At 40.0% G+C, this 22,779-nt stretch overlaps 2 protein-coding genes across 2 annotated transcripts; one reads left to right on the top strand and one right to left on the bottom strand.

The window, feature by feature from the left end:
- Positions 1-950: 950 nt before the first annotated feature.
- Positions 951-7,351, bottom strand: mrpl1 (mitochondrial ribosomal protein L1). Its single transcript, XM_084025872.1, has 9 exons — positions 7,292-7,351; positions 6,082-6,190; positions 5,656-5,923; positions 4,391-4,474; positions 4,041-4,112; positions 3,840-3,951; positions 3,624-3,724; positions 2,963-3,044; positions 951-1,109 (listed from the first exon to the last, which is right to left on the bottom strand). Exons 1-9 carry the CDS (start codon positions 7,320-7,322, stop codon positions 1,006-1,008), a joined length of 963 nt encoding a protein of 320 aa, XP_083881998.1. The 5' UTR covers positions 7,323-7,351; the 3' UTR covers positions 951-1,005.
- Positions 7,352-7,871: 520 nt separating this feature from the next.
- cnot6l (CCR4-NOT transcription complex, subunit 6-like) lies at positions 7,872-22,595 on the top strand. Its single transcript, XM_084025871.1, has 12 exons — positions 7,872-7,994; positions 10,765-10,886; positions 11,725-11,911; positions 12,792-12,877; positions 13,023-13,112; positions 13,258-13,326; positions 13,804-13,961; positions 14,663-14,817; positions 15,272-15,423; positions 16,114-16,341; positions 16,501-16,703; positions 19,369-22,595. Exons 2-12 carry the CDS (start codon positions 10,775-10,777, stop codon positions 19,588-19,590), a joined length of 1,662 nt encoding a protein of 553 aa, XP_083881997.1. The 5' UTR covers positions 7,872-7,994; positions 10,765-10,774; the 3' UTR covers positions 19,591-22,595.
- The last annotated feature ends 184 nt before the right edge of the window (positions 22,596-22,779 follow it).

Below are 22,779 nucleotides of genomic sequence, written 5' to 3'. Positions count from 1 at the left end.
GTGAATAATTGAGTAAAATATTCATAGAAGAGAAAAACAAACTCATCCTTTGGCAACATGTTTCATGTTTCAGATGATTTCAATTCCAACAGGTTGCAGAAAGACCCTCAATTAATTTCTACATAGGTCAGGAGTGCCTTGTCAATATTGCCCCCTGGTGTTTAGATGGCAGCACTACAGTTAATTAATTAAATCGGACCTCACTAGATGGTTCAACTTGATAAACTGGCTGCAGGGATCTCCCTCATTCAGCCACAATACCAACAGTAATGTCCCACGCTGTGTGTATCTGTTTTAGACAGAACTAGTAGATTTGATTTGGGGTTCAGTCTAAAGTATTGTAAAGTATGATGTAGCTTTAATATTTGAGATTCAGGTTCTCAAATAAATACTTCTTTCCTCTTACGTTATTTGAGCATGAATTAAATAATTTCACACCAAGAAATCACTTCTTTTTCTTTAGATCTCATCCATCACTAAAGGACTGTATGGAGAATCATATTCAATCATAGTGAACAGATATTCATATTTTACTAAAAGTCTTTCTCTGCAGGATTTAGCAAGTGAAATGTAACACATAACACTTTTTAATAGATTTCAAACTGATTTTAAAGACGATAAAAACAAACCAGTAAAACGAACCTCGGGATAATTTAATTATAAATGTTAACAATTCTCTGTGTAATTAATACAAATACACAGTGTGATATCAAACTTCCTCTGGGTGAGAATAAAGAGCTTTATTTTAAATGCTTTAGAAGCATTAAATCAGATAACACTCAAACCTGTTTAGAGCTTCTATGGACCTCCAACGTCCTGTGAAACAACAATATCAGCTGATTTATGGAGCTGTAGTTTCCTGTGGGTGATTATTAATAAAAGTCACCTTGTACGTTCTGTCCTCCTTTTGCTCTCCTGGGATATTAAATACAAAAAATAGATACAAGAACTTCCAAGAACAAATACTTTATTCAATACAGTGAATATTTACAATGTGAGGGCAGGTCATTGGTCCTTGTCCTCTGCTGGTTTCGGTAAAACGTCTGTGCTGTCGACCCACAGAGCTTCACTGGTGTGACTGGCGATGATCGCCCGCTCGATGAAAGGTCCTGAGGGAGAAAGGAGGAGGAGAGGAAGACGTGTCAAACTTGAAGCCTCCAGATGTTTTACTGTGAAGAAATGTTATTTGTCCTGCAGTTAATTCATTACAAAACAATAATTGCATATTTTGGAAAGAGGGGAACATGTCATGTCTTGTCCCTGGATAGCAACACTGAAAATACAGAATGAGGATCTTGAAGATGTTGGATCCATATCAAGCTGAGCATCAGTTTGCATGAGATTATGTTCACCAGCTGCCTTGAGTGTCTCTCACCCACTCATCCTCTGTCTCTCTTATTTAAAACAGGCACAAATCCCCTGCAGGCTTTCATTTCTCCCACGTATTTACTTTAATACATGAATAGTTATTTTTGCACCATCAGCACATGGTTGTGCTTGTTGTCGTGTATAACTCCCATAAGCCCCTTGGGGTCCTCTTGTTTCGGCCCCCGCTGCAGCTATTAAATTCTGTCCAAATGACTCTTTAAAAGACATTAATGCATAAAGAAAGAACCTCAGCTATTCAAGTTAACACTAAGTATTCACATCTTCTGATCCTTGACGACTGGGTGCAGAGGAAATTAAATCCTGCCCAACGTCCTTGTGCACCTCTTGTCAGACATTTCAACTGCTGCATAATGTTCGCTGTCAAAAACTCAAAGAGGACTCTCAGCTGATGGTTGAGAAAAGGCCAGGTGGCCCGGCTCGACACACTCGCTGCAGTATTTATGTCTAGATGACGTTACTTTGAGTTGATGGAGCAGCTACAATGTTAGCATAGCCTAGCACCCATCAATCCAGACATTCAGAAAACAAGCTCAGAAGATGTTTTAAAATGGTAAATGGCCTCATTTATATAGTGCTTTTCTCCAAAGCGCTTTACAGTAATGACTGACATTCACCCATTCACTCACACATTCACACACCGACGGCAGAGTCAACCACACAGGGCGACAGCCAGCTCGTCAGAAGCAATTAGGCTGAGGTGTCTTGCTCAGGGACACCAGGCACTCAGCTAGGAGGAGCCGGGGACTGAACCGGCAATCTTGCGGTTGCCAGCCAACCCGCTCTACCTCCTTTTCTTGTTGTCTTGCAGACAGACCTGACAAAGCATGACGTCAGACGGTTTAATTCATGCAAACTGCAGAACACAATCTGTTCCACTACAGGAAGGAAATTCAAGAAACCCACGTTGGCAATACGGTCCTCAAGACAGAGCTCCAAGATAACTGGAGGTAAAGAGTTCTTGTTATGACAGATATCAGGTCACAACATGTCACCACTTTCTCTCACGGTGTTTCTGAAAGCTTTGCAGTTCACTTCCCTGTTAATGACATTTTATTTAGCAGGCTCACAATCCATTATATTGCAGTTCATTTGAGCGTCTCCCTCTAATGACGGCCCATTAGCCGATGATGACAATCTGAATCTTATTATCGGACGGAAAGTGATGAAAATGTCAAGAAGATCACAATCGATTAACTCCAACAACGTGAAGATGCTGTCAGTTTGTATCAGCAGAGAAGAGCTGCATCATCCGGTCATTGAAGGACCAGAACAATGTTTTTTAGCTTCAGATTTTCCCTCGACTATAAATCATTTATACTTTAGCTGACAATCCTCTTTGGCCAAGCAGAAATGAGTCTCCATACATTTCTATACATTATGGAAATCAAGTATTCATCACAGTGAACATTAGTGTTGTGTGGTATTACAGTCTAAACGCAGATTGATTTGAAACCTCATGACAATAATGTTAATTTGAATAACAAGAATACAACGCAGACTTGACAATAAAAATAAAAATCAACCAAAATCAATCAGTTGTCTGTTTGTGGTTCATTGGTTTTGCTGAACGTACCCATGTGAGCTGGTCGGTGGGAGCAGACATCCACCAGGACTGTTTGCAGGTTGGCATAGATTTGTTCTTTGGGCATGTCGAGCTGTGCAGAGGAGAGGAAATAAAATCACTGCTGCAGCTAAACAAGGGTTTTATAGAACAACATTTAGCCTTTTCTTGTCTTTCTGAAGGTTTAACTACTGAATAAATACAACTACAGTCACAATGTGCTGCCTTCAAATTGAATTTGTGAGGTTGTATTTTTTTTTTTAAGTATAATACATGCAGAGTGTTCAACTGGTGTTAGTCCTGGGGGGGAAATGGATCTTGCCGTGTTTCTTTTTAAAGGAGGGTGAATGATTTTGTGTTTCCTGCGTTAAAACGGCATACAGGACAACCGCCCCTTGCTGATTTTTGCAATTTAACGTTTTGGCAATTCAAAATGTTGGAAGCACAAATGAAGAAGCACAGAAATGTATACAAAAGGGACAAAGGAAGCCGGTTTACACACAACATTTCCCACAGTCTTCTCGTGGAGCACACTTGAGTATAAACTTATGCTTATACAATCATGTTTTTCTAAGCTTTGATGAATTAAAATAGTAGAGCGTAAATCTGCCTGGACACTGAAAGCCTCCTCTTGGTGTTGGTGTTGTTGACTGAAAGATCTCCGTAGACGTACCGTGGCTATCTGCGTCCTGATGTAGCAGTCGCTCTCCACCATGTACTCATGACCCGTTTTAAACAGCTCCAACATCTTGGGAATGTCCTTGCCGACTGAGCCTAAGCATCGACAGAAGGACAATGGATACATTTACACTTTTATGTTCACAACATTTAGATGACTGGAAAGCAGCTTTTATATCTGGGTGACATATTGTTCCGACTACCAACTTACCCCTCTTGCTCTTTGGAAACTTCTTACGAAGTTTATTTTTAAGCGGTACGAGCTTCGCCAGTATATCTGGCACCGCTAGGTAGAAGTCTGCTGAAACCTCGTCATCTAAGATCTGGAAATTAATGAAATCTGATTAGATTAAAGACTGCAGCCAGCTCACAATGACAATATATATATATATATAAATATGAAGCAACCCACCGGCTCTATGAGCTCTGTTCCTCCAGCAAACACAGCTCCGTTCTCCTGTGCAACCTTTGCTTGATTAGCATCCTGCAGAGACAAACGGGGGCCACGTTACCAATTTAACTCTGATTTGAGTGTCAAAGTCTGGCAGACCCCACCAGTGTTGCTCATTACGGTCGTTAACATGCAGCATCTGAGTTACAACCCACAACCTGTGCTGCTCGACAGGAATATTAATCAAATCCAGGCGACAAATAAAAAGGTGCTGCAACACATCTGAGTCATGGTCAGACAATATAAAAAAAATGATCAACAGCATGCAATCAATGAAGTTAAGATTCAGTAAGAACAAGAAAGTATTTTACCTCGGTGAAAACTAAAACTCTGTTCATCTCCGTCTTGAAGGGGTGTGGTAAATGAACCGTGCTGACGAAGGCGTCGACCTTTTTCTGTGAAGAGAAAAGAAAAATGATTTCAGTAACAGCGTTAAAAGTTAAAAAAAGGAGGGATGCCAGTCATACAGCAAGCTCTGCTTATCAAGTATTAAAACTATTCCGACACCACTTTAATTTTTCATTTCTCTGGAGTTTTCTGTATTTATTATGCAGAGGAACATTGGTTCTGCATGGTTCTGCAGAAACAGACGGATGAGAGCGAGGCTGTAAATAAATCTTTCTCATGTGGACTGTCTGGTCAACACAGCGGCTCTGCAGTGCTGTGATGTGGAAACAGACTCATGCGGTTTTTATTCCTCCGTGTCTCACTGTTTTTGCTGATTAACCAGAACTACTTAAGACTGATGCAGTAAATATGACTCAAGAATTGTGGAAGCCAAACATGCCCGCCAAGTCCCACTCCTAAAATTAGTCCCTAGAAGATACATTGGCAGGTGATCAACTGTTATCGCTGCCGTTCTGCTCTATTCTGAGGATCCAGATAGATGGTTAAAAATGAAGCAGCTATTTCTGAATAGTGACTAAAAACAAACTTCCTGACAGATTCTTGGATTTAATGCATCCATACCCTTTAAGTCAGAGGAGCTGAGGGCTGCTGAAATGCACGATTAAATGAAGCTTCTTCATGCGGAGTGTCAACTTTGGATGCAGACTATTTACTACTACTTACTATCTACTATATTAATGTAGTCGCGATGTTGTCGCAACATCAAAATTGTTACTTACTCAATCGCTAAATATCCAAGGAAACTTCACTACAGTCACATGAGCACGAGACACCTGCCTTTTTTGAAGCTTCAAAATGGAGTTGTATTCATTGGCATACTTTATATTATAAGACCTAAACATTAAAATCTCTGAAGCTTGTGTGAACCAATGACTTAGGAAACAGAGTGCATGTACAAATGCTAACTCATTTACAGGATTCAGGCCTTAAGTGACCTGTATGCTTCATCAGAGCTACCTGTCGGATGGTTGAATAACTTCAGAAACTCCCACAGCTTTCCAAAGTCAAAAGTGAGGGAGCTCCTTCCGACAATTTCACCTGTTTGAGTCTGCTTTTTGTTGCGTCATCCCCCATTTCTTTTCTTATCTAATAAGAGAACAAAATTGCCCTAAAAAACACTTGCAAGAAAAGACTTCCATTCATTCCACATTCGCAGTGTTGTCATTACCTTTTTCTCCAACTTCATGTCCAGCCTCAGATCAACGTAAACAGGCTGCTTGTGGGGAGTAAAGTCCAGCATCTGGAAGGTTTTCAGCATGTCGATGGCGACTGCTGCGGCGTAGACCGTACGAGGGTAGTACCTCATAACGTACACATCGTCCACAGGCGCCCATGCCGTCTTGCCGTAGGGCTTATGTCTGTCTTTGTCATCGATGACCCTCTTTTCTTTCTTCACCTCCTTCTCTGTGCCCTCTTTCTTGTCTTTCTTTTGCACCCTGGCAAACAATGAGGAAGATGGGAAACGTCTGAGTCACTAAGCCAAAATCTGTCTGCTCTTCATTTCATCGTTCACACTGCAACATTTTATATGTGCAACAACAAAGTGAAAATCCTTTCTGGGTGGTTTTACTAAACTAAAGGTTTGTTAACTCACTTGACAGCTGCTAAAGACCTGACAGGCAGAAGCCTCGGTGCAGTCTGTGAAACGCCCGTGTAGGTGGCGCCTCCGGCACCCAGCAGCTGCCTCTGACATCTTGTGAAAACTGGAAAAGAGAAAAAAGATGCTAAGAAATTAAACACACATGTGGTAGTTAGGATGACCTCCATTAAACCCAAACAGGTGCTTGCTTTCCGTGGACACATGATGCTGCATTCAAGCACTGTTTTCTATGATATCATAAAACACTATAATTCTGCATAAACTAAGCACGCCAGGAAGAATCTGTTTATTCCATCAGAGGATGCTGTACAAGCTGATGGCAAGCAGGATATGTAGGCTTCATAAAATTAAATCCACAAAGAGGAAATATTTATAAACAATTTAAATCTTGTAACATTTTACAAGTTTATCTCCTATGCATTAGAGTCTGCATACATATTGTAATGGTTTTGCTATTTGCATGAAATTGGAATAATGCTGCTAAATGTATATATTTATGTAGATTAAAAGTGATAATCTAAGGAAAAACAGGATGAAAGCAAATTCAAAGAGAAGGACGATCTCTTCATAGATTGCTGTGTGAATGCGGGATGCTGAGAAGCTGAAGCGACACTGAAATGCTTGCAGTGAATGAGTGGAAATGGTTGAACATTAGGCAGAGGGAAATTATATATGCCACATGTGTAACGTTTGAGTCCAATATGATATTACAGTTTTCTGTGAACCAATTATGTTAGCTCTTTAAGTCGGCAAAGACATGATGATATAGCAACGCTTTAACTTCACCAACTATTGGCCTTTTTATTTACTCGTTAGCACGACTCGTCACAGTCCACCACGACGTGTTTTGGTTAAAGGACACTCTTAACAAGACGATTAAACTACTTTACTTAAAAGCGGTAATTATATAACATTAATGCCGAATTGGAAGGATAACTTCAATGATCAAGATATGATAAAGTAATGTTGCCCCATGTGTGGGATTCTTCACTGCGCAAGGTATGAATGTGATTTTTAAACTCGTTATGAAGGATGGCTAGTGAGCGAAACGCAAGCTAGCAGGCTACAAATACCGTTTCCCTTTAACAGAAACGCGGAAACAAAAGACACGAGTGAAATAATTAGCTTGTACTGCTCTTGGTAAATACTTGACGTGGATTTTTACTGTCACTTGGACTAAACTAAAATACACAAAACAACTGACCTTTCCACACAGTGCGCGTGCAGACTGCCATGTCTGGGAATTCCGCCGCTCCGTGTGGAAACAGAGATATGCGCTGAACAGTTCCACCTTGGAAGTGAAACGACAATTCTATTTAAAAACTGCCTATCTATGATTACCAGCCTTTTTAAGAAGTACTCAAACTCGACATCCATTAAATATTTAGGGTCCACTTTCATTCGGCATGCATTTGATATACCACTATTTTCTTATTTTAATGAATGATTGATAAATTTAGCCATTTTCATTATACAGAGGCATTCATAAAATTACATTTTATTGAACAAGAACATTTTATTACCGGATTAAATGCTTGCCGAATTTTCAGTGGCTTCTACATGTTTTAAAACATCATCTGCGATATATGTATCTCTATATAATATGAATTATATTTTTATAAATAAATATATATATATGAAAAGCAGGGGCAGTAAACGCTGTCTTTCTAGCAACGTCTTGTTTTATTATTTATTAAAAAAAAAAAAAAATAGTTTCGACACACTTTTCCATAACTCGGCAAGATCCAGGGGTGCAAGCCGCGTGCGGACGAGTACGAGCGGAAGTCGCGTTTGTTGTTCTTCCTTCGGTTTCCGAGACGTTCAGGGTCTAAACGGGTTCAACAGCCGTGTCTGCATGTTTCTGCCATTTCCCCCTATATATCGTCTGCTACCGCTCCCGAATGAAGGTAAGGTTAATTCCGACTTTGTTCTCAGGCTGCGGACATTGTGTCCAGACTGTCCCGGGTCCGATTTCACTATTAAATCCGCATCCGTTTGTAAACCAACGAGTCTGCCCCCGCGGTCCGCCTCGATGAGCCCGGGCGGCATGCGCCCAGCTGCCGCTAGCCAAACAAATCCAGCGCCGTGCTTTTTAGCTCTCCATGTCGGTCGACCCTGTTCGTGCTCTGTTTTAAACAATATTCAAACAATTTAAATTATTTGGACATGTTAAAAACGAGACACGAGCGGAGGGCGTGTTTCACAGGTGTGACAGCTGGTGAGCGACGGGCCGGACGTCTTGTGAACGGGGCCCCGTCCATGTTACGTTACGTGCTTGTCAGTTGTCACTTTTGACATTACAGCTATCTTTGGATACTCAGCTGTTGGGGGGTAATTGCCATCGGTACATATTTTCCATTTACAAAAAAAACTCCCGCCTTGTGAAAATAAGCTCCTAAAGCAACAGACTCAGGGGGATTTCCCCTCCGAGCCCCCCCTCAAAAAACAATGTTGATCATGATCCCAGACGTGATGAAAGTCGCCATTGCCACCGTCTCTGTGTGGCTGCAGACATGAACGGTTGCCAGCAGGCCATATATATGCCTGGCTGCCGGCAGCCGCTCACTTGTGACACATTAGTGTGTAAACAAGTTATGCAAGTCTTCTCCCAACTTGTTCAACCCCATGGAAGCTCTACGCGTATCACACCGCTTCTTCTGCTCCGAGGTGCTCAGAAGTCAGTGGATAATAAGTCATGCGATATTATACGTGACCCCGAGCCATGCAGGCAGCAGACTGACCGCAGGGAAGTTTAAATAACGTGCAAGCTCATGCTGCATGCTGGACCTGCAGAATGCATGGCTGCTACTAAAGCAGATGTAATGGATTCCTGTGTCGTAGACTTTTTTTTTACTTGTTAAGAATAGTACTTTCAAACCATACTTGTGGTGTCTGAGAAAAAGCTTGTTGAGTTGCTATGATAAACAATACGGTCATTTTAATCAGCAAGAACATTTAGTTCAGAACACCTTGTCACTTAAACTGCAGCGTAACTTTAAACCTTTTTCGTGTTGAACACATCCATTATGTTTCCTGGCTTTGGAAACGTTTTTGTGTGTTACTAACAGCAATGCATGTCTCATTATAATGTTGTTAAATATGCTACATGGTAGTGAAATATGGAGTTTCCATTTTTTTTCTAGCACATGGCAGTACATAGAGAGTCCAAATTAGACTCAAGACCAGCTCCAATTTCATTGAAATCGAGGTCAAAATTAAAACAACGCAAGTTCACTTCAGCTGGTCTGATTTATTTCTGTACTGCACCATTCAAAAAGTTAAACAAGGCTGACCTACAGGTTGGAATTCTTTGCATGGTTTTTGTGTCTGGTTGCAATTTCAATAAGAACATTTCTCGAGTGTTGATATACATCACAAGTTAAGCAAATGTAAAATAATCAAGTTTCAAGCAATGAAGTGTGAACACATTGCATGAGCCCAAACTCCTAAACTTATAAGTGCTATATCATTCTGCAATAACACTTGGATTACCTTTGGGATGAATAAACAATCTATCTGCTGGAAATTATTAGTTTAGACAACAGAATTTTGTAAAACCACAACAAATCAAACATGCATTAATAAAATCAAGAAAGAAGTTTGAGACTTAAGTCCGGATTCAGACGAGAGTCGACCCATGTCAGCGATTAGACATGCTTTCCTTTTTTTGTCCTATGATCACTGCTTTAGGAATTTAATGGAATTATTTCAAAATATTTCTGGTATGAGCCAGTTTAGGGGTGAGATCGAAGAAGAGTAATACAAAAATGTGTTGACTGTTGATCGTAACGCTGAGCTGATGTTGGCATGTGTTAGCATAACTTTTTAGTTTGCTGTGGCTCGTAGTTGCTTTTTCTGAGTAGCGGCTCTCTGTCTGGATTGCAGATAATGAAACAAACTGACATCAGTGTGTCATCTCTTCATATAGAGGACAGGTTTCATTGCAGTGGTCACACCTGTCCTCCAGGTGCTTCCTCTGTGGCTTGGCTCCGGTTTGATCGAGGATTTGTGGTTCCCATGCAGCCGTGTGCCGTAAACGCAGGCAGAGGTTGCTGACCCCGCACGCTACCTTTTTCTTTGTATATTTAAATGGCTGGGGAAATATTTTGCAGGTGGCTGGAGAATTTTTGGGGGCTTGCCATTCACTGAGACTGTGACGTCTTTGTCACGACTGATCGTTGCTGTTTGTTTATTCTGATCCACCTGAGAAGAAATGTGTGTCTCCACACAACAAACATTGGCGCATCAATCAATAATAAAACATATATAATTAGTTTCAGCATGGCTGGCACTTTTAAATTTAGTAAACACACAAAAACTTTGATAAAGGACAAATATTTATACAGAACTAGAAAATATGTTTTATTGCCAAAATGCATTCATTTTGATTAATACAATTATGTGGACAATGATTATATGCATTATTGAATTGTTTTAAATTAACATGAATTAATCTTATTTATTTACTTGGTATTTAAAAATGCTATTATATATTATGATTTTCACTTTGCATAAAAGGTGCCCCAAGGAGTGCTTTTTATTTATTATTTTTTTAAGTTGTACTGTTATTACTTTTGGACTTGCTCATGGCAGGAAGAATAGTTGCCACCTCAATGCCAGTGTTTGTTGGTCTCTCAATTTAGACTATAATATCAGTGTTCTTGTTTTGTTTTTCAGATTAACAGGTATGCCAAAGGAAAAATATGATCCTCCAGATCCCCGCAGATGTTACACCATCATGCCAGCGGACGAGGTGGCCAGTGGGAAGAAGTCTTACTGGGCCGAGCTCGAGATTTCTGGTCAGTCTAACTAACTCCCTAACTCCTCCCTCTGGATCTGCTTTTACTGAAAACATCCAAACTGAGGCCTTGAAGCTCAGCTATTAATCTCTACCATAACAGACCACGAGAGAAAATCACCGCCATACATTTCTTTTAGAACATGAACAATAAGGTGGCATCATACTACTCTTCTACATGGTAAGTCCAGTTTTTAGAAACTGGAAAATGTACTACTGTTAATTTTAATCACAGAGATGAAGCAACATATCAAAGTGGGTGAGAAGCTTCTTGACATTTTTATTATCTCACTTGCACTGTATTCAAGGTCTTTTCAGTTTGTTGTTGTTTGTGCAAACTGAAGCTGAGAGGTAGTTATTAATTTCTGGTGTTGCAGATTAATTGACAGACATTTATTTAAAACTATCTTAAGAGTGAAAGGGGGAGAGAGAGGGGGCCGCCGATCGAACCTCCAGCGAGGACGCAGACTTGATAGTATAAAAGCTACAAACTCACTTCCACATGTACCACATGAACATGTGAATTAATACTCAGAATGATGGACCCCAGAGTTCTCCAACAATGCTCTGCTGGAGTCTGGTCTAAGTGTCACATGATGGCCTAGATACTGTTTCATGTGGTTTTCCACCCTGTAAACAATTAGATTTGGGCTGAGAAACTAAATGAAGTTCTTGTTTTGGTATGGTAAAGGTCTAAAGTTAAAAGGATTGAAAGGAAACAAATATTTCCCAGAAAATAAAACCAGTAATATCATCTGTTTTCTGAACCTATAAAATAGCCATATAAAATCTGTGTCTGGACGTGATGTCCTTTTTTAAATAAAGTTTGTCTTGCGCAGGACGGGTGAGGAGCCTGAGCAGCTCGTTATGGACGCTCACGCACCTGACGGCGCTGCACATCAATGACAACAACCTGAGCCGCATCCCACCGGACATCGCCAAGCTGCCCAACCTGGTCTACCTGAACCTGTCGTCCAATAAGCTCCGCAGCCTGCCCGCCGAGCTCGGCAACATGGTCTCTCTCAGGTAGGCTGGTCCTGTCCAGCAGAGATGCTTTTGGGGATTTCAGGGACATCAACAGAAAATATATCCTCGATACTCAATGGCAAGGAAATAGGAACTTATCGTTATGCTATCTTCAATTTGGTTACGAGCTCGATGATGGTCTATGACAGTGGCCTCACATGTTTATGGATATGGTCATAATTTAAACTAGGAAATCCCTTCATGTAAAGCTTAGTCTGCAGTTAATTTTTGAAACTTCGACAGCAATACTAACTACAGCTTTGACATTTTCAGACCCAATAAACATTTCAGATGCAATGTTTGTGTCATGAAATTAAATAAATAATAACTTAATGAATGTGCATCTGTGTTTGGGAAGTCAGCCGTGTTTGGATAATTCCTCCGTTCCTCAGCATATCCGCTCACATTTGTTTACTGGTTCGAGATTCACACAAAGGATTAATTCTTTCTAATGACTTAATTTGTACAAAGCTTTCACGTCACTTAACAAAGTCTATTTTGTCTCCAAAACAAATTATTATTTGGATTCATTCAAGGGATTACGTGCCAAACATTTTCAAAGCGTAGACGAAAAGTGATCAAAGACACGATGATTAACAGCGATCAAACACTCAGAAGAAAGAGGAAGATTATGTAATGTGCAGGTGGGAGTAATTATCATGCGGCGCTCCAAAAAAGAAAAACCCCGCTCGAAACTGACAAACAAAATTAGGATGATAAGAAAAGCCACATTATGACTGGAAGACTAAATTGAAGTGACACCAAAGGACAACATGGTAGATGTTTTGAAATCCATCACCAAATCCATCACATCGTGATACATCATCACGTTTGTGAAAGACTGAGACGCAACTGATAATTATGTCCTATTTTCTTGCAGGGAACTGCTTTTAAACAACAATCTTTTACGAGTTCTGCCTTATGAACTTGGGAGGCTTTTCCAGTTACAAACCTTGGGGCTGAAAGGTGAGGCTTTTCTTTAATGTGTGTTGTGTGTGTTGTGTGTATATATATATATATATATATATATATATATATATATATATATATATATATATATATATATATATATATATATTGCCCTTTCATATATTATATAACTGCTTTGCAGGAAACCCTTTGTCTCAAGACATCCTCAATCTGTACCAGGAGCCTGACGGAACCAGAAAGCTTTTGAACTACATGCTCGACAATCTAGCAGGTAAACGGCTTGCCCGTTTTGACCTTACCACACAACCGCTTATTGGAACTCATGCATATTTAACAGGCAATTTATGAAACGTATCTTAGCATGAGTATAATAGCAGGTGTACCATTGTGTTTTTATCCACAATTCCCCTCTACAGTGCACCCAGAGCAGCTCCCCCAAAGACCTTGGATCACTCTGAAAGAGCGAGACGAAATGAGTCCCACAGGTATGAACAGGCTCAAAGCACGTTACACCTTCCTTAAATATGAAACAGTTCTGTTTCACAAAATGTGTTATATTGCTTTTACTTCTTTAGGACTGAATAACTTTCTCTATTCATGCCTCTCAAAAAGTAATTTGAAATAACTTAATCTGAGAGAATGTTTCAGTTGAACAGCTGGTAAAGTAAATAAAGTGCCAATGTGTACAATGGGTACAAATGTATAGCAATTTAGATGACGAAAGCTTTGAGAGTCTGGAAACGTTTGCTTTAGGGTGCCTGAAAAGTGCTTGAATTTTTTTTTTTTTTTTTACCATTAAAACGTGGTTTGAACTCTGTATATGCAACACTAGTTGTCCAAGGAAGCTGTTTGCAGGTCGAAAATATAAACAAAATGGTCCTTGTATACGTTTTAGTTGTGGGGGTCAACCGAAGATCTTTCAGCAAATGGATCTTCACTAATCATTTTGTATTTTTCTGCAGCCGCGTTCACAGTCATGTGCTACAACGTGCTGTGCGACAAGTACGCCACGCGACAGCTGTACGGCTACTGTCCATCCTGGGCCCTCAACTGGGAGTACCGGAAGAAAGGCATCATGGAGGAAATCACCGGCTGTGACGCTGACATCATCAGCCTGCAGGTAAATAAGGGGATTCTCACACGAAGCAGACGACGCCTTCAGTCCTCCAGTGATGACAATTGCATCAAATTATCTAATAATGGTTCAGATATTTCAGTCTGGGCCAGTGAACCAACCCACCATATGTACCGTTAGCATGGCTACAGATTAAAGTGTCATTTAACACAGGATCCAAACTTGTTTACTAACTTCTTTCTATTACAGGAAATGGGTAAGCGTACTCTGCACAGCTTTTCTCTGGCTGTGATTTTACATGATTGTAGCAGTTTACAGTCATCTGTGACCTTTTAAAGAACCGTTTTAGCTGATTTATTGAGCCGTTCAGTGCAGTTATTATCAGACTGGACTTCACCAAGCATTACCCTTCAACGCAACAGACTCATAGACTACATTTACTTGCATCAAATATTTCAGTTTTTTTTTCTCATTCCATACAAGACGATATTCTTACTATGATGAAAATGAATATTCCTCTAGCGGTCCCCTTTATATGCAGCCGTTCATATTCCAACCAAGGTAACATTACCAACATCCTCTGGTCCATTTGAGGAGCTTGTGTCACATCCTCGTCATCGGGGCTGGTGAATAAAGTCAACTAAAACTTGACTAAAAGAAACTGGATCAGGTGGACTAAATATGGTAAAAACAAACAAGGACATTTGACTTTTTTAGGTGACATTTCTTGCCCTGTGTGTCTGCAGGAGGTGGAGACGGAGATGTACTATACCATGTTTCTGGAAACGCTAAAAGAACGCGGCTACGAAGGCTACTTCTGCCCAAAGTCTCGTGCCAAACTGGTTTCTGAACAGGAGAGGAAACATGTGGACGGCTGTGCTGTGTTCTTCAAGACTGAGAAGTGAGGGTTTTTTTCACTTTGTATTATACTGTTGTGTTTTTGGAGATTTTTGTATTGTTCAAACTTTGTTAGTTACACTGTTGTGGAATATCAAGGTTCACTGATGCTGGAAAACAATGTTTTTTTGGGAGGGGAGGCGGGGATGGAAGTTTTAATCATTTATGGGACTGTTCGGGTGTTATGCATAAAGTGATCAGAGGTCTTAAAATAAATAACGAATAGCCCCTTAATGCTTCTTTTGGGGCCCAAACTGTTTCAATTGTTAACAATTCATTTGGTGTCTGAATTAGGCTGTTTTTATTTCTGTTAAACTGGTTATTATTGAAGAAAAGATGAGGATTGTTAATATAACTGCTGATTCTGAAGTTTTGAACGGTAGCAGGAATTTTCTTTTACATCTGAAATTTTAAATTCCACTGTGGATATTTAGCTTGTTTTTCGGGTGTTCGTGCAGGTTTGCTTTGGTCCAAAAACACACTGTGGAGTTCAACCAGGTGGCCATGGCCAACTCTGAGGGCTCAGAGGTCATGCTGAACAGGGTGATGACCAAAGACAATATCGGGGTGGCTGTTCTGCTCGAGGTCAACAAGGACATGTTCTCCGATGGTATGTAACATGTCAGAAAAGGTGTCATCTTCATTGTTTTTTTTGTCTGATCAGCAGTCCACCACCAAAAGATATTCAATTTACAATAATATAACACAGAAAAAGCAGCACATTCTCACATTTTAATTACATGTACATCCTCAATCTGGGCATTATTTACTGTATACGCACACATTTGTAGCTTAAAGCTCAACGGTTAAAAATACCACACATAGTGTTATTATTCCTTGATATTATGTACATGAATCCATAGTTGCACTGCAGCAAGGTACTGTAGCCAAAAATAAATGAATAATATTGATGTGAGCTCGAAACGAGCCATCCAACATTGCGTGTAAAAGAAACTCAGGAAAGGTTTATCTGCAGTAATGTCTTTTGGCCACAAGGTGGCACTACTGATTTTTTTGAAGAGGTTAGTAAGTTATAAGTATTCATAATATTTCTGTTGGTTAAATAAATCTGCTCTGTTGTGGTTTGAACGTCTAAAATAATCACTCAGAAGGACAGCTTTGCTCCATGTTTTCCAGAGTGACCGAACATGTTATTTCTTTTTCACTTGTGTTCCCTAATTCCTTCTCTTCCCTTTAGTGGTTTCATTTTACTGTGTCGGTGCTTTTTGAATTTCAACATCTGGGCCTTTTCATCGACTATAAAATATTTTTTTATTTATTTTTTTATGTCCGTCTCCAGGCATGAAGCCACCACAGGAGAGGCAGCTGATCCTGGTGGCCAACGCCCACATGCACTGGGACCCCGAGTACTCGGACGTTAAGTTGATCCAAACCATGATGTTCCTGTCAGAGCTGAAGAGCATCGCTGAGAGGGCCTCGAGCTCCATGGTGACCGGTTCGCCGGCCTCTGACCCGTCCTCCATCCCCATCGTCCTGTGTGCTGACCTCAACTCGCTGCCCGACTCTGGTTGGATTGTCTACCCTTGTTAAAATATATATAGCGTATTAGCCTCTTCAGTGCACTCATTGATTTCAGCCACTAGATTTTGGACACTTCAATGTAATCAATGAGTTTTAGTCCTCTCTGCACCTTTACAATAAAAGTTTCCCCTTGTGTGTGATCCAGGTGTGGTGGAATACCTGAGCAACGGAGGAGTGGCCGAGAACCACAAGGACTTCAAGGAGCTACGCTACAGTGAATGTCTGACCAACTTCAACTGCAATGGCAAGAACGGCAACTCGGACGGCAGCATCACACACAGCTTCCACCTGAAGAGCGCCTACGACAACAATCTGATGCCTTACACCAACTACACATATGACTTTAAGGTAGAAGCCTCCTCCATGTGTCAAAAGTTTAGACTTTTGGGTGTATTTCCTTCTGTTACAGGTTGCCATTGATCTCCATTCATTTCTGCAAGGTAGCAAATGAGTGAGCTAGTGTTTACTGCTCATTGATTTTCAGATTGTACAAAAAATTAATGGAAACCAATGGATTAAAAAATACAGCACAGTGGCCAACAATAATCAAAATAATTTGTTTCATAGTTATTGGTAATCTTTAACTGCTAAGTAGTTGTTGGCTCATTTAGGACTTTTAAGAAAATCCCTGTTTTTTTGTACAAATACATTTTTCATTGCAGTATCTTTATACTGAAGCCATTAGATGACTTATCACTCAGTTTCTGTTTGCAATAATATAAACAAATCAGATGACTCATGAATGGTAAGAGAGGCAGAATGAAATGAGTCAAGCACAGCGTGCAAACATCCGCCATCCAAAGTTGTTTTTACAGACTAGAAAGTTTTTGGTCTGGAAAGAGTCGGGGAAGATTAAAGCTACATGCAGGCAAATGGATGTGCCTTTAGGGTCGAGCAGTATTTTCCTTTTCCCATACAACAAAATGTTTTCCAAAACAGTCAATTTCCATGATAAATATGCAGTTGGAGAATGATTCATCATAGATTTTTTTATTTACCAGAAAAAAAGTCCCTCTGCTAGGCTCAGTGTTTTCTCTGTGAAAGTTTTCCAGATCAGAATCTTAAATAACTGATCCCTTCTGGGGCTTACAAACTAGAATGTGTGATCAGACATATTTTATTTATATATATACAGTGGGGCAAAAAAGTATTTGGTCAGCCACTGATTGTGCAAGTTCTCCCACTTAAAATGATGACAGAGGTCTGTAATTTTCATCATAGGTACACTTCAAATGTGAGAGACAGAATGTGGAAAAAAATCCTGGAAATCACATTGTAGGATTTTTAAAGAATTTATTTGTAAATGATGGTGGGAAATAAGTATTTGGTCACCTACAAACAAGCAAGATCTCTGGCTCTCACAGACCTGTAACTTCTTCTTTAAGAAGCTCTTATGTCCTCCACTTGTTATCTGTATAAAAGAAACATACAAGACCATTGATAATCTCCCTCGATCTGGGGCTCCACGCAAGATCTCATCCCGTGGGGTCAAAATGATCATGAGAACGGTGAGCAAAAATCCCAGAACTACACGGGGGGACCTGGTGAACAACCTGCAGAGAGCTGGGACCAAAGTAACAAAGGTTACCGTCAGTACACACTACGCTGACAGGAAATCAACTCCTGCAGTGCCAGACGTGTCCCCCTGCTTAAGCCAGTACATGTCCAGGCCCGTCTGAAGTTTGCCAGAGAGCATATGGATGATCCAGAAGAGAGTTGGGAGAATGTCATGTGGTCAGATGAAACCAAAATAGAACTTTTTGGTACAAACTCAACTCATCGTGTTTGGAGGAAGAAGAATGCTGAGTTGCATCCCAAGAACACGATACCTACTGGGAAGCATGGGGGTGGAAACATCATGCTTTGGGGCTGTTTTTCTGCAAAGGGGACAGGATGACTGATCCGTGTCAAGGAAAGAATTAATGGGGCCATGTATCGTGAGATTTTGAGCCAAAACCTCCTTCCATCAGTGAGAGCATGAAGATGAAACGTGGCTGGGTCTTCCAGCATGACAATGATCCCAAACAAACCGCCCGGGCAACGAAGGAGTGGCTGCGTAAGAAGCATTTCAAAGTCCTGGAGTGGCCTAGCCAGTCTCCAGACCTCAACCCCATAGAAAATCTGTGGAGGGAGTTTGAAGTCGGCGACAGCCTCAAAACATCACTGCTCTAGAGGAGATCTGCATGGAGGAATGGGCCAAAATACCAGCTACAGTGTGTGCAAACCTGGTGAAGACCTACATTAAACGTTTGACCTCTGTCATTGCCAACAGAGTTGAGTTGAGTTGAACTTTTGTTATTGACCAAATACTTATTTTCCACCATAATTTACAAATAAATTCTTTAAAAATCCTACAATGTGATTTCCAGGATTTTTTCCCCATATTCTGTCTCTCGCAGTTGAAGTACCTATGATGAAAATTACAGACATCTGTCATCATTTTAAGTGGGAGAACTTGCACAATCGGTGGCTGACTAAATACTTCTTTGCCCCACTGTATGTATGTGTATATATATATATATATATATAGATATATATCTATATATATATATATAGATATATATATATATTCTTTTTTCTGGTCTTTTTATTTACATTTTGTTCTCATTCAGTGTCCTTTTATGTCCTATGGTGGATTTTTCTGATGCAATTCTCTTTTTTTTACTTTCGGTTTTCATTGCAAATGTTACTTTCTATTTGAGTTCGCTTATATTACTGAATGTATTTTACTTTTAAAGTTATTCTATTAGATGCTGGTGTTAGTTTTACTTTTTATATACTTTGTATTGTTACTTCTGTTGTAATATCTGGTCGATTTTTAGCTCAAATTATTTCCTACAGAATTAAGTTTTATCTTATCTTATTTGTAGCATGAAGGCAATATGCAAATTTTTCCAAAAATGTTAAACCTTTTCTTTAAGGCAAAATGTATAGGTACTGTCACTTACAAAAAAAGCAAACAATTCATGATACACCACAAAATTGATATCACATGACGTCTTTGTGTCTGCAGGGCGTCATCGACTACATCTTCTTCTCCAAGAACCACATGAGTGTCCTGGGCCTGATGGGGCCGCTGGACAGCCAGTGGCTCATCGACAACAATATCACCGGCTGCCCCCACCCCCACATCCCCTCGGACCACTTCTCCCTGCTGGCCCAGCTGGAGCTGCACCCTTCCCCGCCCCACCCGCTCACCCCCCTCAATGGGCTGCATCTGGCCGTCCACAGGTAGTGCAGCCTGAGAGAGCCCTTCCTGCCTCACCTTCAAAACACTGCCCCCTACTCCGGCTTTATACAGGACCCTGTACAGTTTACCAATCATGTTAAATCTCAGACACCATCCAACCCCCGAGACACACCTACCTACTAAAAGGAGTGAAGTATTCGCCCGTTTTTTGTGCTCCTTTTTGTGGTTTGGCACACTGTAAATGTTTGTTTTATTCCTTTGTTTCCCTCCTCCCCTTGAAAAGGCTTGATACCAAATGTTGGGCTTGGGATGAAGCTGCTATGGTAACCCCCAATGTCAATTGTTTGTTTGTTTTTTTGCCTTAGATTATAAACGCTTGTAGAATCTGCTGCTACAACAAGAAACCTTAATCAATTATACTTTTTAAAGATAAACTACACAAATATCAGCAGACTAACTGAAGTTCATTTGGGGGTATTTTTGTTTTTTTACATTTCACACAGCTGTGAAATTTTAGAGTAAAAACACAACATAATATTAATGCCGTTCCACAACATCATGTATGTTGTGTTAAAGTCAGAGTCTATAGAAATAGAACCTGCTCTCACTCCCAAATTAACTGACAGGGATTTTAAATTAAAGGAGAAACACTGCAAACAACTGAAAGTTAGGAATGTTTACGAGGATGTGAAAGGTTTGTTCACGTTGCTCATTTTTGTAAACACGGGTCCATACTTTCAATTCTGAAACACCAAAATACTTAACTCTATTACATGTGAAGAAAAGAAGTGTATTTTTTAAGGTTAAAAAGTACTGCTTGGGCGTTTTAAAAGTAATGTAACGACATTGTGACACTTAATTGAATCACATTACCGCATTGCTAATATAAATCACTTATTGTTTTGACTTATTGGCTTTCAGATTGACCTTTGCTTTGGGCAAAATAACGGATAGTGTAAATCAAACCTTGTGGATCACATAATGTGGGATGATGTTGCCCGGTTGACACCTGACTCGAGCAAATCTCAACCCGAAAGCCTCCTCAAGGTGCTGCATGAATGTTACTGAGCTGCTGCATTCACTATGATTTTTTTCCTTCCATAATATGGGTCTTGAACCTCTCTATGATGCAGCACAACAAAGTAATAAAACAATCAGTTCAGGCCAAATGTTATTTATAAGTATTGAAACCAAATTAGCCCCGTAACCCTTTACAAGCTTTGAAAATCAATTGTCATATATTTGAAACACAATCAATGACATACTTTTAGCTTTTCAAGTCGTGCTTTCAAACACCTGGGTTCTGAAAAGATTATCATCCCATTTTCCCCCCACCCGACTGGCCAAAGAATCTCCGCACTATGAGTGAATTATCTGTCGCTATAAGATAACATTTATTTATTGGTGCCAGAGGAAAGCAACATCCTGAGAAGAATCTGCCAATGATTCATGACCAGGAGCTGAATGTATTTACCAAAGGCTCACTATGAAATTGGCTGTTGGAGCCTCATAATGTCAGATTCCTGCAGACTTTGTATATTTGTGTCTGATGATTGGAACTAATAGCCCTTTATGTAAGTTATGTAACTCAGGGCTATGCTATGCATCCAGCAGTACCTCTCAAACTGAAGACTCAGACTTGCGTCGTTTTAGCAAAACCAACCAGGTAGCTAATGGTTTGAAAATCCTTTACAAAGCACAGGTAATGTATGTTCTTACATACATGTATGTTGTTGTTGTTATTGTTGAAGTCCTATATCTTGGTGCATTTTTGATAAAACTGCTGCTGCACTTGTGCTCCAAGAAGAACTTGGGAAAACGTACATTTTTGTCAGAAAGTGCAAAAAGCGTTCAGACAAATTATTTTTTTTAAACGTGGTCATTTGGTTTAGTTGAAAGGCTTTTAAGAGAGGCTCAGGTGTCGATGTGGGATCTGATGCAGGGGTAGGACTGGTGTCAATGCTGATACCTGAGTTTCAGTACCAATACAAACATTACGTCATTATTTTGAGGCAGTGCCGTACATCTTAAATGTTTGTCGTCTAAACCAGTGGTTCCAAAGCTGGTGTCAATACTTAATTAACAGGGCAGCAAACGAGGGAAATCTTAAAATGTTTACCTTTTTTATAATTTGGACTTTTCTCCAATCTTTAATTTCAATCAATTCAAGATCAATTCTTAAAAGAGAATATCACTATTTAATTGAGACATACGACCCCCAGGAAGCGGCAGCAAAGAGAAATGGCCTTTTATTAAGGGGTCACAAGCAGAAATGGTTGGGAACCACTGGTCTAAACACAACCGGCCAAACCACGACTTTACGTAAAATAAAACGCCGTCTTTTGATTTAAATTGGAAACTATTTGATTAAGAAAAATAACATGAAAAGATTCTGGTCTTGATGCTTTGACGCTTTTCAATTGATAGAAAAGAAGATCACATGTGGCACAAGTCCCACTGTAGTGTCAATAAACCCTGAAGTTTTGAAGTGCTCTCAGCAAACAACACGACACCCTGTAAACTCAGCTTTAAACCGCAGTCAGATCAGTTTTACGAGCAGTATTGCTTTGCTTCATTTTGCACATGATTTGACGCTAATGCAAATGGATACACCTCCAGTTTTGTGCGAGCTGATGAAGTCTACCTTTGTGAGCATTTTGAGGCCTATACTTCACTCCTGAATTCACCTTGCAGGGTTTTCTGATTTTGTACAACAGCTGTACATAATTTAAATCGCCTTTGATGACGGGCCGTCTTTCACACGTGTGACGGGAATGTACCATTAAGGGGTGTGTTTTTTTTCTCATAAATCAAAGATGTACCTGGTGTTGTTCTTTGCCCGGGGCACTAAGATCTCATTTGTGAATACCAACTCCCTGTCTTAGATACTCTTGTAGTGACAAAACTGGTCTCTGTCCAAGATTGTTTTTGAACTACGGGCATTTTCTGTCACTAACACACATGCAGTCTTTCAGTTGGTACTTTGTACAATTCAATGTTACCACGTTTTTGAGAAAAAAAAACGATAAATGTTCTAGGTTTAAAAAGCAGTTTGTCTTGATGGCTTTTATTTTTTTCTCCAGTCTGCATCACAAGTGACCACTCAAAGTTTTTCATGCTCTGAGATGTACTTAATCAAAATTAATTTGGTTTCTTCCTCTTCATACTTGATGTGTCACCTCCTTCGCATCTCTCTGCACACAACAATATCACTTATGCCACTTCTCTTACATA

Source organism: Eutrigla gurnardus, assembly GCF_963514095.1.
Source record: "Eutrigla gurnardus genome assembly, chromosome: 13".
Classification (NCBI taxonomy): Eukaryota; Metazoa; Chordata; class Actinopteri; order Perciformes; family Triglidae; genus Eutrigla; species Eutrigla gurnardus.
The sequence above is the reverse complement of the archived record's forward strand: the minus strand, read 5'-3'. Positions and strand labels throughout refer to the sequence as shown.

Coding starts and splice junctions, on each gene's coding strand:
- mrpl1 (XM_084025872.1), bottom strand. CDS start 7,322: ATGGCAGTCTGCACGCGCACTGTGTGGAAAG. Junction 3,952..4,040: donor GAACAGAGCTCATAGAGCCG/GTGGGTTGCTTC, acceptor ATTAATTTCCAG/ATCTTAGATGACGAGGTTTC. Junction 3,045..3,623: donor TCAGGACGCAGATAGCCACG/GTACGTCTACGG, acceptor TCCTCTGCACAG/CTCGACATGCCCAAAGAACA.
- cnot6l (XM_084025871.1), top strand. CDS start 10,775: ATGCCAAAGGAAAAATATGATCCTCCAGATCCCCGCAGATGTTACACC. Junction 13,327..13,803: donor AGACGAAATGAGTCCCACAG/GTATGAACAGGC, acceptor ATTTTTCTGCAG/CCGCGTTCACAGTCATGTGC. Junction 13,962..14,662: donor CTGACATCATCAGCCTGCAG/GTAAATAAGGGG, acceptor GTGTGTCTGCAG/GAGGTGGAGACGGAGATGTA.